Genomic DNA, 16,652 nt, shown 5'->3' with positions numbered 1-16,652 from the left:
TATTACTATTTGCCGACGATACTTTCCTGACAATAATGATCCATTGTTGACTATTCCAAGATTCAAGCTTTTTTTTGACAAGACAAAATTATTTTGCTGATACTTTTGGCATTACCAGCCAACCTACTTTCGGTCTCAAAAGCCGATTTGATTCCTTCCGGATATTGCGCTCCTATTGCAGCTTCTATTACCCCTCACGGGTCCTGATGTGAATAGTAAAATGTCATTATTTACTTTGTACTGTTTACTACTTTATTCACTTATATAAGGGAGGTTGTCCCTTATTGTTAAACTCAGAATCTTTTTCTAGGATTTCCCTTAGAACTCTCTCTAGGACCTCCTTAGATCAAAATATCTCACTACAAAGCTTGTAACTAGGAACCAGGACTAGCTTTCAAGCCTTGTACTATTTACCCAACCTGTTGATCACTGTAATCTTGTTGCTACTACTACTGTAAGTACTTTGATGTATATCCAATAAACAACTGCTGTTTTCAATACTTTGATTTTCAATACTTTGAATTATTTTGATATACAACTGCTTGGCTGGTTCTACCGCCTTACTTTCAATTATTATTTACTTTGAATTAATCCATATATCTGCTATCTGTTGTGCTTCCACCTTCTGCGCTGTCGTCCTTCCCCCTTTATGGTATCAGAGCCATTCTTTCATTGGCCGATAGTGTTGTTGTGTCTTTCATCTTCTGTCCGTGTCTACCTGACCTTGTGATACTTCGTTGTTGTGTCGATCTCACCGTCGTTGGCGCCACCGCCATTGTAAAAAGTCCCAGATCCGAACAGTAAGGCCCGTGAAGCCAGGAGAGCGTGAGGGCGTGAGAGGAATAGGGTTGATGTCTGGTATGTGTTACGAAATGCAACGGTTGTGAGAAAAACATAATAATTGAGTGTTATAACTAAGTTAGATATTGATAGGATGTGGAGATCCGACTCCTCTGTCAGCTCTAGGACTGGTTGTCCTCCTGATATTGTGAATGAAGAAGACCTCACTATTGGAGAAAGTGAGTACCCAGATTTTAGAAAATGGAATATTCCTAAAGTTTCTACTAAATTTGTTTACGATCTTAATTGGACTGAAAAAAGTATTTTCTCTGAATATAGAGCTCGAACTGTTGAACAAACTTTTTCTATTTCTAGAACTCATGAAAAATGTTGTTTATTTTCCAAGAAAAATATTAACGAGTTTTTGTCCAAGAAAAATCTTAAATATTTACACATTGGTTTGGTTCAAGTTGTTGTTAAACCTTTAACAAGAAAAGGAATTAATGCTTCTGTCCTTATGTGTTTACGTGATGCTAGATTTAAGAAATTTAATGATAGCATTCTTGGCATGATTACTGCTTCTTTGTATGATGGTCCTATTTATTTTGATTGTTATCCTGATCTTGCTCTTGCTCTTGATGATCCTAATATTATTAAAGCTTTAACTTTGAATATATTGACTTCTGGTTATGATATGGATGATGGTAGTAGACCCTTTACTCTTATTTACCGTATTTTTTATAGACTGCTTGATTCGCAGCTAACTCCTCGGTTTAGAGGACGTGATCCTGCTGGAAAAACTATGTTGATTCAATGTTCCACACCTGATGCTAAGATCCAAGTCCCTAAAATGATTCAATGGCAAGATATTACTCTTCCCAAAGAATGGACTTTGGAACAAGTTGCACCACCTGTTAAACCTGTTTTTGATGAACTTGATCTTACTAAAATTGCACAATATTCTGATGGCACTATTAAAATATTTTTTGACGATACCAAATGTTTTCCTGCTCACAAACCTTTAAGAATCAATGAAGGAAGAAAGTCCTTTGTTGGATCTGAAAGTATTGTTAAAAGAAATGCTGATGTTGACGAATTTTTGAAAAAGAATTTTGAACCGCTTGATTTAAAGCTAAAAGGAGTTGCTAGCAACAATTCCCAAGTTAGCAATACTTATTATTCAACTAAACCCGAATTTCTTCCAAAAGATGACCAAGAAGAAGAAGAAGATGCAAAATCTGAAGCTCCTTTTGGATCTGATTTTCCACCTATTGAAACTCCTCCTTTTAAACATTTGCGTGTGATAAATTTGATGGATATGGATGTTGAAACCCCTGCTTTTCAAATTGATATGGTTGCTTTAAGTAATGAATTCTTTTTTAAAGCAAACCGTGATAAAAGAAAGTATTACCAAAGTACTTTTGCTCAGTCTGAGAAAGACAGAATCAAAAGGAAATGGAGAGAAAAAATGAATTTGTTAAAACAACATATTTTGTTTTTTGATTATCTTGAGAATTATTATGTTTCAAGAAATGAGGTTCATACCAATTACTTGAACGTACTAAAAAAATCTGCTTTTGTTAAACATGATAAAACTGTTGTTAAATCCAGTCATCCACCTCTTGAAACTGTTTTGATTACTTGCAAAAATGATAAAGAAAGCACTGAGGTGAAAGCCTCCCCTTTCAAAATTGCTGATGATAAAACTCTTGTTTCTGCCATTATTGAACAAAACAATTTTACTAATGAATCTTTGCATATTATTGGTCAACAGCTTGATCGTATTGAAGAAAAAATTGATGAAAAACCTTTTATTTCAAAACCTGAGAAACCTTTGATTGATTTACCCAGTCAAAGAAAACATATTGATTTTAAAACTTCTCAGAGTAAGACTATTGATTTAGTTAATTCCCAAGGATCAACTGTTGAAAAGATTGAAAAAATGCTTGCTGATTTAAAAGTTAAAACCGAGCAAACTTCTACTTCTAGAAGCGCTGCTTGTGCTATTTCAAGAAATGAGAAAGAAGTTGTTTCTGATGCCGACACAAATTCTGACTCATTATCTTCAAAATCTTCCAAAAATACTTTTGATGATGACATAAGTTTACCAAAAATTAAAAGATTTGTTGGAAAACTCAACCCCACGTCTTTTACAAAAAATTGGTATACTAAACCTACTCCTCCTGATGTACAATTTGAAGAAAGATCTTCTCAAACTCAGTTTTTTGTTTCTGTTAATAAACTTTATGAATGGAATATTGATGGTTTGTCTGAACAAGAAATTATTAACAAAATGGCTCACATGTCTATGGTTGGTATTGCATACATAAATAACCATGACAGTATTGATCATCCTGATATTGTTGATTTGCTTGCATCTGGTTTTACTGGTTGTCTTCGCGGATGGTGGGATTCACATCTCACAGAAGAATCCAGAGAATCTATTAAACATGCTGTTAAAAGAGATACTGATAGTATGCCTATTTTTGATCAAAATATTAACCGTGGTGTTCCTGATGGTGTTAATACTTTGGTTTACACCATTCTTAAACACTTTGTTGGTACTCCTTCCAATATTTCGTCTCGAATTTCTGATTATTTGAATAATTTGAGATGTCCTACTATGTCTGATTACAGATGGTACCAAGATGTATTTACTTCCAGAGTCATGCTTAGAAAAGACTCTACGAAGCCTTATTGGAAAGAGAAGTTTATTGACGGTCTGCCTCTTATTTTTGCTCATAAGGTAAAAAATGAATTAATTGGTACAAATGATTCTATTGACTTTGATAATTTAACCTATGGTGATATTTTCAGCACTATTAAGAAAATTGGAATTAATATGTGCAATGATGAAAAATGGTTAAAACAATAGTTAAAAGATAAAAAGAAAGCTAAATATGAAATGGGTAATTTCTGTGAACAATATGGTTTACCTCCTATTGCTCCTTCTAGGCAAAAAGGAAAAAGTAAACATGATAAGGTTTACAAAAGTTATTCTCATAAAAAGTATAAAAGACACAGAACCCACTTTGTTAAACCCAATGATTTTTACGCTAAAAACAAATCTACTTTTTGAAAACATGATAAACAGAGATCAGGTAAAGGTAAGTGCTTTAACTGTGGCAAATTTGGCCATTTCAGTAAAGACTGTACCCAAAAGCCTGGTAAGTTGAAAAATAAGTTGAACCTATTGAACATTAACAATAATGATCAAAATGAATTATTTCAGATTCTTGAATCTGCTGCTTCAACTGATTCCTTTGAAGAGGATTTTTCCTCCTCATTTGATTCTGATTATCACTCCCGTAGTGATGTTTCTAAATCTCCTAATATTAAACTTGGCTGTAGAGATTCTTGTTGTAATGTGATTAAATATGTTAAAATGTTAACCAAAAGTAAAGAGAATGATGATTTACTATTGACAATGATAAGTAAGATTGAAGATCCTAATTTGCAGAATGATTATCTTGATAAGTTTTTGAAAAACTTAACAAAAGAAGATAAGGTTAAAAGACTTAATTCTACGATAAGTTTTGAAGAAACTCTGAAAAGATTTAATAAAAATAAATCAAAAGAGATAACTGTTAATGATCTTCAACATGAGATAAAAACTGTTAAACAAGAAATAATCCAATTAAAAAATGATGTTAAAACTATTAAACATGATAATGATCATCTTAAACAAGAATTGTTAATTCTAAAAATTGATAAAACTATGGATAAGCACCAATCTGATGATGATGAGCAAAAGGACGGAGATGAATCCGATCAACAAGTTCTCCTTCTGGTAATGTTTTTGATCGTACTTTGATTAATTTGATTGATAATCAATTGTCTCTTGTTAAACATATGCTGCCCAAATGGTACACTAAAGTCAAAATTGTTGTTGCTCATGATTATGCTTTTGATGTTGTTGCTATGATTGATTCTGGTGCTGATGTTAATTGTATTCAAGAATGACTGATTCCTTCTAAATATTTTGAAAAATCTACTGAAAGATTAGTTTCTGCTAATGGAACTAAAATGAAAATAAAATATGAATTAAATAATGCTCATGTTTGCCATGATAATGTTTGCTTTAAGATCCCCTCTGTACTTGTTAAGAACATGACTGATAAAGTAATTCTTGGTTTGCCTTTTATTAATTCTTTGTATCCTTTCCTTACTGAGGATGATGGAATCACTACTGATCCCTTTGGACAAAAAGTAAAATTCAAATTTTGTGATAAGCATGAAACTCTTGATACTGTTAATTTGATCCATGCTAAAGTCAAACACCTCAACTCCCTTCAACAAGAAGTTAGGTACAAGAAAATTGTTGAACAAATTTCTGATAAATTGCTTCAATCCAAAATTGTTAATTTTCAAAAAATATTAATAAGTGATGTTTGTTCTGAAATTCCTAATGCTTTTTGGCACAGAAAGAAACACATTGTTAACTTGCCTTATGCCAAAGATTTTAATGAGAAGAATATTCCTACTAAAGCTCGTCCTATTCAAATGAATGCTGAAACTGTTGAATTTTGTAAAAAAGAGATCAATGATTTGCTCAAGAAAAAACTTATTAGAAACAGCAAGTCTCCTTGGTCTTATGCAGCTTTCTATGTCCAGAAAAATGCTGAACTTGAGAGAGGTACCCCTCGACTTGTGATTAACTACAAACCTTTAAACAAAGTCTTAGAGTGGATCAGGTACCCTATCCCCAATAAAAATGATCTTGTTCATCGGCTGAGTGATGCTGTCATATTTTCCAAATTTGATATGAAATCTGGATTTTGGCAAGTTCAGGTTAGTGAGAAGGATAGGTATAAAACTGCTTTTACCACACCCTTTGGTCACTATGAGTGGAATGTTATGCCCTTTGGTCTAAAAAATGCTCCTAGTGAATTCAAAAACATTATGAATGATCACCTCTGCCGGGAAGAATCTTTTTCTAGGATAGTTTGCACAGTTCCACGTGTTGTGCAAATTAACATGGCTCAAGTATGGTATATATATATATATATATTGCCAAATAGGCCCCAAAACGACATAGTTTCAACTAATAATAAAAACTTACCTATCACAGTAAAATGCTGGCGTTTTCCACAATCCTAAAACACAAAAAATCTAATCATAAACTACACTTTTTCATCCTATTTCTAAAATTCCAAACCAAAACTAATAACCCATGAAGGAAGCAACTCCCTCCTAGCTTGCAAGGTAGAGACCCATCGTAAATCTACAATAGAGGCCACAATGGCGGCCACAATGAGACTCTTTTTCTTCTCTCTAGCTCTATTTCTCTCTCTTTTTAGATTTCGCTTATTCTTGTCATTGTTAGATTTGGATTTGTTGGGGATTCATAGCTGTGGTTTGCTTTCTCTTTCCTTACAAGGGATGCTTGTTAAATCCCATCTGTAACAAGCACATGTATGCTATCTAGATCAACTACAAACTGCTTTCCCTTAAAATGCACTTCAAACTTTGATCCACCAAATCATGTAGATGTGCAATCCCTAGTCGCTTCCTTGTTAACTTCTAATTTATCTTAAATCCTAAGACAAATTGGGCCAGACTTCTTCAACATTGTATCCCTATTTCTTGGGATCATTTTCATAAGATACCTCCTAATCATCTCACATATGGTCAATATGGACTTATCCCTAGCATCAATTATTTTGGATTTAAATGACTCACAAAGGTTGTTCAACATGTCACACTTAGGCCAAGTACTAAAAGCATATCTACTCCAATGTGCACAGTCAATACCTATTAAATGCCCATAAGCATTGACATCTACATTTCTCATGATCTCCATCTTTGCCTCAAACCCAGATCTAGTGGTCTCTCTTGCTGCTGCCCACAATAAATCCTTCATAGTTTACCCTTATGCTTCTTCTTGAAGTTGGCATATAAATGCCTAACACAGAACTCTATATGTGCTTCAAGAGCAACTGTTGCAAGAGTAGGAAGTAAGCCCTACATTATAAAAAAAGAGGTTATTACGTAGATATTAAATAATTTGAACACTAAATGTAAATTTATATATATACAATAAATACAACATTAAACTTACACAAAAAAGGAACACATACCTTCTGTTGGTCAGAACTAAAGGTTTAGCCACATTCCCTCACAAGACCAATATCAACTAACAACAACTTTAGAAACCATGACCAACTGTCCTTGGTCTCAACCTCACAAACAACAAATGCTATTTGGTACATCTCGTCATTCCCATCAATCCCAACGCCAACAGTTGCCCCTTCAAAAAATCTCTTAAATGACGAGCGTCAAGACTAATAATTGGCCTACATTCCTCCAAAAATCCGGTTCTACAAGGAGCTAGACACATACATTCTCTTGAAGTGCAATGTGGGTGTGCGTAGATTAATTTTGGCTGTAGTGCCCGGATTAGAAACTCTCAACTCTTCACAATAATCTCTAACTCTTTCAAACTGGTAGGCAAACCTTCCTTTAAGCGTTTCCAATGCAATTTGCCTAGCCCTAAAGGCTTTGTCCAGGGAAATGTCTACTTGAAACTGATTTTTTATACTTTCCTTTATCTCAGTACTTTTGATGTTGGGTCTCCCTCTAAACACCTCTAGCCATGCAACTGCAATCCACCTTGCAGATCCACTATGAAAAGCCCTATAACATGTATGTTTTTCCCAATAGGTTTTCACAAGCAAAGAGTTTTCTTCACAGTCCCATCAAGCATAAATATACCACTCACAATTCTCACATTTGTAACTCACATTGCGAGACTCATTCTTAACATTTAACAATGGATATCCGTGCTTGATTCTATAAGAATGCACAGCCCTCTTAAGCTCCTTATAGTCACTAAAAGCATCCCTTTCTAAAAAACGAGGTCGGACATATCCACTTCAGCTCTAAATTCAATGTACTTCGAGTGCTCTTCATCATCCTCAGAGTTGACAGGTGTGCACAAAACGTCAGAGTGCCCATAATCACTTTCCCCACTTTTTATATTATGCTCCTCATCACTAAAGCAAATGGGTACTCAATTTGATGTGTTTTGCTCATAAAGGTTTACGTTTGATTGGTCATAGGCAGTGGTTTAAAAAGTGTGAACGGATGGAGCAATGTAAGTAGATGGGTCAATGGGAGAGGATGATCTTTCATATCTAACAAATTCACTGTCACTTACCAAATCATCAGCATAGTTCTCATAAAAAAAAAAAAAAAAAATTGTCATCTACTCCAACTCCTTCATCAACTTCTATATGAAACTTATGCCCATCATCACCTTCATTACCTTGATCTTCATCAACTTTTTCCTTAACAGCTTGTTCAACATGCTTCACATATATGTGTATTAACCTTTCAGGTGCAAATTCTAACCAGTCACATACAACCCTAACATCAACATCTTTTTTCAATAGAAATAGGCCATTATGAAGTTCCATATGAGGAATTCAATAAAAAAATTCTGCTACATTTGTAACACCAAGATCTTTGGCATACTTAGGCATATCAAAAACAACAAAAGTGTCAAGATCAACATCTGAGACCCTTGATTCATTCCCTAGAGCATATTCAACATGTGTATCACTATGTTTAATGAATACCCCTCCATGATGTATAGACATATCAAATGGTTGATCCATATTCAAAGCCCTGCACACACATATAAATGCATTACTAAAATATTACATTTAATTAATAAATTAATAAAATATAATTCACATACATATATGCAAGAGGCATTATTATAATATAAAATTTAATTAACACATTACTAACATCACCATCTTCTTTCAATGGACATAAGCCATTATTAAAACTAGATGCAAACCCGCACAATGCGCGGGAAAAAAAAAAAACTATTTCCTGCCGTGAAAAATACTATTTTGTTTAAAGAACTCAAATGATAAAGCTAAAAGCTAATGATTAGTTAAACCAATATAATTTTTTCCTATCAAGGGTCTTAAATTTAAGTATGAATTTCAAATTTGTGTGCTTTCTTTAACAGTAAGTCTCAAACAATAGGATGATTAAATAAAGATGGATTGAGTATAATATTATTAACAGAAATAGTTTAAAATAAAAAGAAACCAATAAAATGAACCAAAAATGCAATTGTAATTAAAAGTTGAAAGTGAAATTTCAAGTAAAAATCACTCACCAAATACAATTATTCCTACCAATCATAACCATTTGAGCCAAATATCAAAACTAAAAATCATTTAGATGGAGATGGAGAAATCATGAATGAAACAAAATTCCTACAGAATGCAATATAGAAAGAGAGGCAGAGACAAACCATCTCTTAAGAACAAAAGTGCAAGAGTGTGTCAACAAAGGATTAAGACTTGAAGAGACACCCAAAGAACCAAAAGAGCAGACCACGGTGCTTGATTAAACTTAGGTTCCACTTACAACATTTACAAACCACTTAGCTGCCAAGTGCCAATACTCACAACTTTCAACAAACACCTGCTGCCCACCAAATTGATACCAAGTGAAGGCCTAAGGCCTTGACACAGCAACTTTGAAAAGTATTATAGGTCCTATATAGTTTATGTTTCAACAGTTTGTACCAATTTAAAAATATGCCAAGGGGAGTATAACAAACATCTATTAGACAAAATATATACCTTACATGAAACCTAAATCCAAAAAAAAAATATAGAATAAAAAATAAAGAAGCTTGTTCTACAAATTCTCTCATGACCCTAATTGCACAAAGATTAAACTCACATTGAATAAATTTAAGTAAGTGAGGTCATATTGGATATGACCAACAGGTAGTGTTACTGTCACATATACTTCATTTTCAATTTCTTTTCTTACAACTCCTACCAAACCCTCTTAAGCCAGCAAATTGTGCCTGTAACATATTAGTCTTTGAAGTCATATTGAAATGACTAACAGGTAGTGTTACTGTCACACATAATTCAATTTTTCCTTATCTTACAGCTCTAGCCAAACTCTCTTAAACTAGAAAATTGTGTCTACTGAAAATTTCAGCACTGTTTAGACCATACAGTTTTGTAGTCTAAGCCTTGATCCTCCTCCATAGAGTAATCTTCAAAACTTATATCAAAAAACTAAACTGTACCATAGTGCTTGTTCCTCACCCTGAGCATTTAACCCTGACATAATGACGTTAAAATGAACTTAAAGACATCATATGTTTAAAATCACTAACTTGAAAAATAACAAATTTACATACAAATGAACCAATATGTTACGTATACGCTGAAAAGAAATGCATCATTTCAAAATTAATGCTTATTAAAGAAAAAATGTTTGCTTACTGGCTAAGATCAGATTGTGTAGTAGCTTTTGTTATTATTATTATTTTTTTTTTTTTTAAAAGCAAAATTATATGATTATTATTTTTTTGTCAAGTTATATTATGACATGTTGGAGCTGAAGTTATACCACCACTCTCCCTTGGTGCGGTGGTCACTCTATAAGTATAAATGTTTGTGGAGTGTAGGGGCAAGGGACGGGGTTTAAGTCTCCAAGAGGAAGCTTCACACACATATACACTTAGATTAAGCTAGAATAGAAATTCTATCTTGTAAAAAAAAAAAAAAAAACTAAATTTATTTTTGAGATTTTGTTTTGAATTTGAATTTGAATTTATAATTTAGTTTGAATGTTGAGGGCAGTAAGAGATTTCATTAGGCTTTTTTTCCTAAATCCACATGCCATGAGTATTTTTTTTTTTTTTAATTCTTACTTCAGGCTAGTATACAAGGGAGAAGAAAATTCCATATTAAGTATTTTATAAAATTCAACCAAAAAATTTATTTTCATGCTATAGTCCTGTATAAAGGTACCATAAACTTGATTACCAATAAAAATAGAGAAATGCTAATGCCAAAAAAGTTTCACAATTTTTATCATAATTTGTCATGTGGTGAATTGTGAGTGGTGGAGATGTGGGCCATCATAGACCCACTAATATTTCTCCACTACTCACATGGCAGAGTGGTGGAGATGTGGACCCTCATAGACCCACTAATATTTTTCCATTACTCACATGGCAAAAATTGTGAAATTTTTTGTAGCACTAGCAATTCTCATAAAAATAGGGAGAGATTTTCATTGATATCTTACTATATTTGGGCCCTAATCCGATTAGGAAAACATTAAAATCTAGAATTCTGAAAATTACATAAAATATTAAAAATTGTAGTATGCTTGCTCATCCAATCTGCATCAACATTCAAGAAATTGGACTAAAAGACATCTCCAATTGCGAGCTTCGTTTAGGGACAAGTGTTAATTCAAACTTGTTGAGCAATCTCAGCAAGCTAGGATTGTTGGCACCATTTTAGTGGTTTCTTGCCATGCTAAGGCTTCACCTTAAACCATTTCTTCCTCTTTTACTCCAAAAAGTGCATGAACTTAAGTTAAATTTTTTTTAATAGGCCTTAACTAGTTGTTGAATTATGTGATTGGAGGAGAATGTGAATACCATATCTATAATGTCATCACACTATATAGCTACGTAGATTATATATTTGGTTGGTTTGTTATTTGTCCTAGCTTTTATTTGATTTTGTATGTGATGGAACTTTGTTTTGCTAAGATGTTGAGTATTTGAAAAGCATACTCCATATTTCTCAAATTTTTTTCTTGCATCAACAGAATGTGCACCAAAACACCATTTTTTTTTTTTTGGGTTCCTATGTAAAAGGTCAAGCCTAGTGCACTATGCTCCCACTCTATGGGGTTTAAGAGAGGTGATTGGCTCATATGTAACTATTTTAGTTTCCACATTTCTAGGTAAGGGTATCACTCTACAACTTCCAATTATTCCGGCATGTGGACCGGCCTGGTTGGAAATTGAGTTGGGCGTGGATAAGCGACGAGGCAATATGGGATATGTGGGGGGCGGAGGCCACAGAGCAAGGAAATTGCTCTAGGTTTAAGGGTGGAGTACTTCCACATTGTTGTGAGAAGCAACCGGTGATTGTTGATCTCATGCCAGGAGCTCCATATAACAAGCAATTTAACAATTGCTGCAAGGGAGGGGTGCTAACCTCTATTACACAAGACCAAACTATGTATGGTGCTGCTTTTGGGATGAATGTTAATAAAGATACTATTAACAATACAGACAATAGCTTCTTCATGCCTTTAAATTTCAACCTTGGTGTTCCTGGATATACTTGTGGAGATCCATTCAAAGTTCCACCAAGCAAGTTCAAGGCAGATGGAGGCCATCGATCAACTCAAGCTCTTGGTAAGTATTGAATTTTCTAAAAAAATTTCTTGTAACTTTTTTTGTAAATCAAGTTGATTGAAAAAGTTGAATGTAGAAAAAATTGAAGTTTAAAAAATTGTACGTAAAAATATTGCAGCTTGAAACTGTTTCACCAAATAGGCACATCATTTTCATTGCCTTTGGTGGAAATGATAATCACATTCTCCTCCAATCAGTTACTGAATCCTGGAAAAAAAATTTCTATTGAATACCAAATCTATTAATCCTGGAAAATATTTTCCAGACAAAACCGAGTCTTTTTTTATTTATTTAAATTTTTAGGCTTGTTGTCTTGCACATCTTCTTTACAATACACTATGATAATGGTATCTGCAAGACTGCAACAGCCAATACCAATGCTCCCTTTCCTTTTCTTTATCAGTCAAAATGAATTCAAGTATGTTGATTGAAGGATGTGTAGGTACTATCATTGATAAGTAATTTCTGAAATTGCTATATTATTTGAGATTATATTGTATGGTTTAATGATGCTCTACTTTGTTCATGACATACTTGTTTGGGTTTATGCTAGAGACATGGAATGTAACCTGTATTTACTCGCAATTTCAAGCATCACTTACTCCAAAATGTTGTGTTTCCTTATCTGCATTCTACAATAGTACCATTGTTCCTTGCCCCCAGTGCAGCTGTAATTGCGAAGGACTAGGTGGAACAAAATGTGTAAAGTAAACCCTCTTTCTCTTTCTAGTATATTTCTTCTTGTGCTTGGAAACAACTTCTATAGAAGTTGAACAAGGCAAAACTAACATATCTGTATTAACTTTATATTATTTTGGTAATATAGTTCCTAAGCAATCTGATTGAGAGAAGGGGAAGAGATTCAAATAGTTCTTTGGGTTAATTGCAATTTTCCCACCCCTCCCTAAACTATGGGGTCAAATTTAATCCCCCTCTAAACTATGAAGTTGAGCATTGTCACCCCTAATAATTGGTAATTAGCAAAATACCTCTTGTTATTAACAATTTTCGTAAATTTCAAAATTTTAACGAAAATTGTTAAGGGTAGGGGCATTTTACTTATTATCAATCAATCTTGGTTGCTTGATTTTATTGTTTTGTGGTGTACTGAACTCAACTCAATAGTTTAGGGGAGTAAAGTGCAATAGTTTTTTTTTCTTCCCCTCCTATTTGGTCTAGTAGTTATATTATCAATTTGGAAACGTGAAACATGATTTGTTCAGTGATAATTTCAACTTTTCAAGTGTCTTTTCTTCAAGTTGCTTCCAAGCACCTTAACTTCTTATGTCTTTTATTATACTACCTTCTCTTCCTTCATTTTCAAAGTATCTGTTTCCATTTTGTCCCAAAAATCGCAGGTCTGATAAAACTCCTCCCTTGCTGGAGCTACGACATGCAAATGATGAAGAACCACAACCTTTGGTGAGGTGTTCTAAACACATGTGCCCCATAAAGGTGCACTGGCATGTGAAAGAAAGTTACAGAGAGTACTGGCGAGTAAAAATCACTATCACAAATCTTAATTTTGTTAAAAACTATTCCCAGTGGAACTTGGTGGTATTACACCCCAACTTGAGAAATGTCACTCAGATTTTCAGCTTCAACTATCTGCCCCTTAATCCGTATGGAAGCATTAGTAAGTCAAACCAAAACCATACCATTATTAATTTATTATTATATCTTAAATTCACACGGTCCCTAAACTTTAGGCCATGAGCGATTTTAGTTCTTGAAGTTTAAAGTGATCACTTTTAGTCCCTTAGATGACATTGCCAAACTAAAAAATGATGTGTGATCTCTCCATTAGATACAATAGGGACTAAAGGGGTCACTTTAAGTTTGTTATAGACTAAAAAGTTCCCTTTAATCATTTTAAGTTTGTTAGGGACTAAAAGCAATCACTTTTAATTTTGCTAATGACTAAAACTAAAAGACATCACTTTAAACTTCGAGGACTAGAATTATTCATGTGCTAAAGTTTAGGAACCAACATTATATTTAGTGACCCAGTTATTGTATTTGTTTTACTTTCTCCCCCTCCCTTTTCCCTTACCATAATTAAGTCTTTTGGTATATTTTTACAGATGACACAGGGATGTTTTGGGGGATTAAGTACTACAATGACATGTTACTTCAATCAGGACCAAGTGGAAATGTACAAACTGAGATGCTACTAAACAAAGATCCAAGTATTTTTACTTTCAGAGAAGGATGGACTTTCCCAAGAAAAATTTCTTTTAATGGTGATGAATGTGTCATGCCTCCTCCAGATGAATACCCTAGGCTCCCTAACAGTGGTCATAGTGTCACAGAAAAGCCTTCCCTTATTTTCTTCTCTTTGTTTTTACTTATATTACTGGTGCTTTGAACTATAGGTGTCTTGCATTAGAGATTAGGACTTATAATTATAAATATATATATATATATATATATATTTATTTCCTAATGTATCACTTTAGTTCATAATTTTGAAACCAAAAATCTGATATCAAGTAGACATGGTATGATTTATCATTGAAGAATAGCAATATTAACAAACAGATATAATTAGTTTGTGATTATATTGTATACAAGTAGATTTCTGATTCACCAATCCACTTGTCCTCTTGGAAACAACACAGAATTCTCTGAACTATATGAGTGATTTTCATTTACATTTACTCCTTAAAAGATAATTCTAGTTTTCTAGGATGGAGTACAAATTAGTAAATTACTTTAGAATGTTCCTGACATGATTGCTGCTGTTTAAAGGTGGGTGAATTAGGTTACTAATCTTGGAAAAAAACAGAAAAGTGGTACTGAATTGGTGAATTCAAAGTTTTAAACACTAGCAAATTTCCTAAGTGGAGTAAAACATAGCAAGTCCTGTGGGGCATTCACTGCTTAGCAAATTTCCTAATGCTACCAAACCATTTAAATAATGATTTTTTTTTTATAAAAATTATGCTAAAAATCCTACACAACTACTTGAACCCCGTTCCCCACCCCCTAGACCTAACAAGTGGGTGGTTGATAATCATCATTTAATAGGAAAAAATTTACAGATGTCTTCAGAATATAGGTTTAGGAAATATTTTTAAAATTTTTTTTCTAGGAAAATAAAAGAAAATATAATTAATATTTTGACGACTTTTTATATTTTTAATGAAAATGATATCAAAACTTTCCTAAAATTGTTTATTAAAAATTGCCAAAAAGCACCATTAACAAGACCTTTTAAAATAATGATTTGCAAACCAATACAACAGATAATAGTTGATAAACTGGGTAAAAGGAATGGCAAATTGGCAATACAAGAGCAATTTTCCAAAACCATTGCAGTGTCCTACACTCCTTTTAGACTCCTATATTCTTTTTTGACGATTTAGATAGCGTTTAACAATTTCTTTTTCATCGGAGACTATTGCAGATTAAGACAACTTAGACAAGTGAAAAAGATATATGCTCATTGCTCCAAAAGAAAAGAGAAAGTTGAAGGGACTTTTCAATTTTTTATCGTCCGTCTTTGTAGTTGTGGTTGTCTTTAAATATTAGATTCGGAGTAAGACAAAGCAAAGCGAGCATATTCCAAGCATTAAAATCAATCACCAAAGTTAAAGAAGATACATACAAAAAAAAATGATGCTGAAATAATGGCAAAAATGGCTAAATAGTTTTAATTTTTAAACTATATAGTCAAATTGCCCATTTTTCAAATTATGCAGCAAAATACTACTATTTTGAAACTCGACATTATTGATGTCAAGTTTCAGGCAAAACTCGACATTTGGAATGTCGAGTTCCATGCGTATTTTGCCACTTAATTTATTTTTAAATTGTTGCTTAGAACTCAACATTTCTAATGTGAAATTTCACTTAAAAATATGCATAAAACTCAATATTGCTAATGTCGAGTTCCAAAACTTGACATTAACAATGTAAGTTCCACAATAGTGATATTTTGCTAGATAATTTGAAAAGATAATTATTTGGTTACATAGTTTAAAAATTAAAGTTATTTAGCCATTTCCTCTTGAAATAATTTGATAGTTGAGGTATGAAAATTTAAACTGTACCAATTAGTCCATTAAAGCCATTATTTTCGTAGGGCATACGATTATACAAAGCTTTCAACATTTATCAGAACGTGTCAAATTATCTGCTACTAATTGAATTTGACTTTTCTTTTCTTTCTTTTTTTCCCTAAAAAGAAAGAAGAAAATAAAAAAACCTCACAAGCTGGCTTTATAAATGCATTGACAGTATAAATAGTTTGGAAAATCGGCCAGCAAGGATATGTTGGGGACATTAAAAAATTCTCCATATTTATTAATGGTGATGTAGTGGATGCCACCCAGACCCAGCACTGCATTAAGTATGTAGCAATTTAGGGACAAGACTTTTGTCACCTGCTCAACCGACATCATATGTTATTTCCCAACAACCCCCCATATCTTTAAATCATTCACCCTCGGAATTCTGTCTAATCTGCCTGTAGGACCCTTTTCAATAATATAAATAACAATTAAAATAAATAAGTATCTAGTTTCCAGGTGTGCGTGTATTATCTAACACACTAGAAGTGTGCGAGAGCTATTTGGTATCAAATAATTCAACGTAAGCATTATCAAAGTCTAATAAGTAAGAAACTTCTTTCTAAAAATAAAGAGGTAAGGCT

At 33.1% G+C, this 16,652-nt stretch overlaps 1 protein-coding gene across 1 annotated transcript; it reads left to right on the top strand.

The window, feature by feature from the left end:
- Positions 1–10,040: 10,040 nt before the first annotated feature.
- Positions 10,041–14,363, top strand: LOC142636507 (COBRA-like protein 6). The gene is made up of 5 exons (XM_075810762.1): positions 10,041–10,070; positions 11,536–11,995; positions 12,549–12,702; positions 13,354–13,631; positions 14,080–14,363. The coding sequence occupies exons 1-5, from the start codon at positions 10,041–10,043 to the stop codon at positions 14,361–14,363; spliced, it is 1,206 nt and encodes a 401-aa protein (XP_075666877.1).
- The last annotated feature ends 2,289 nt before the right edge of the window (positions 14,364–16,652 follow it).

The sequence above is a fragment of the Castanea sativa genome, chromosome 1 (assembly GCF_040712315.1).
Source record: "Castanea sativa cultivar Marrone di Chiusa Pesio chromosome 1, ASM4071231v1".
Lineage (NCBI taxonomy): Eukaryota > Viridiplantae > Streptophyta > Magnoliopsida > Fagales > Fagaceae > Castanea > Castanea sativa.
This window is presented reverse-complemented; position numbering and strand designations above follow the sequence as displayed.

Coding starts and splice junctions, on each gene's coding strand:
- LOC142636507 (XM_075810762.1), top strand. CDS start 10,041: ATGTTTGCTTACTGGCTAAGATCAGATTGT. Junction 10,071..11,535: donor ACTGGCTAAGATCAGATTGT/GTAGTAGCTTTT, acceptor CCACATTTCTAG/GTAAGGGTATCACTCTACAA. Junction 12,703..13,353: donor GGTGGAACAAAATGTGTAAA/GTAAACCCTCTT, acceptor CAAAAATCGCAG/GTCTGATAAAACTCCTCCCT.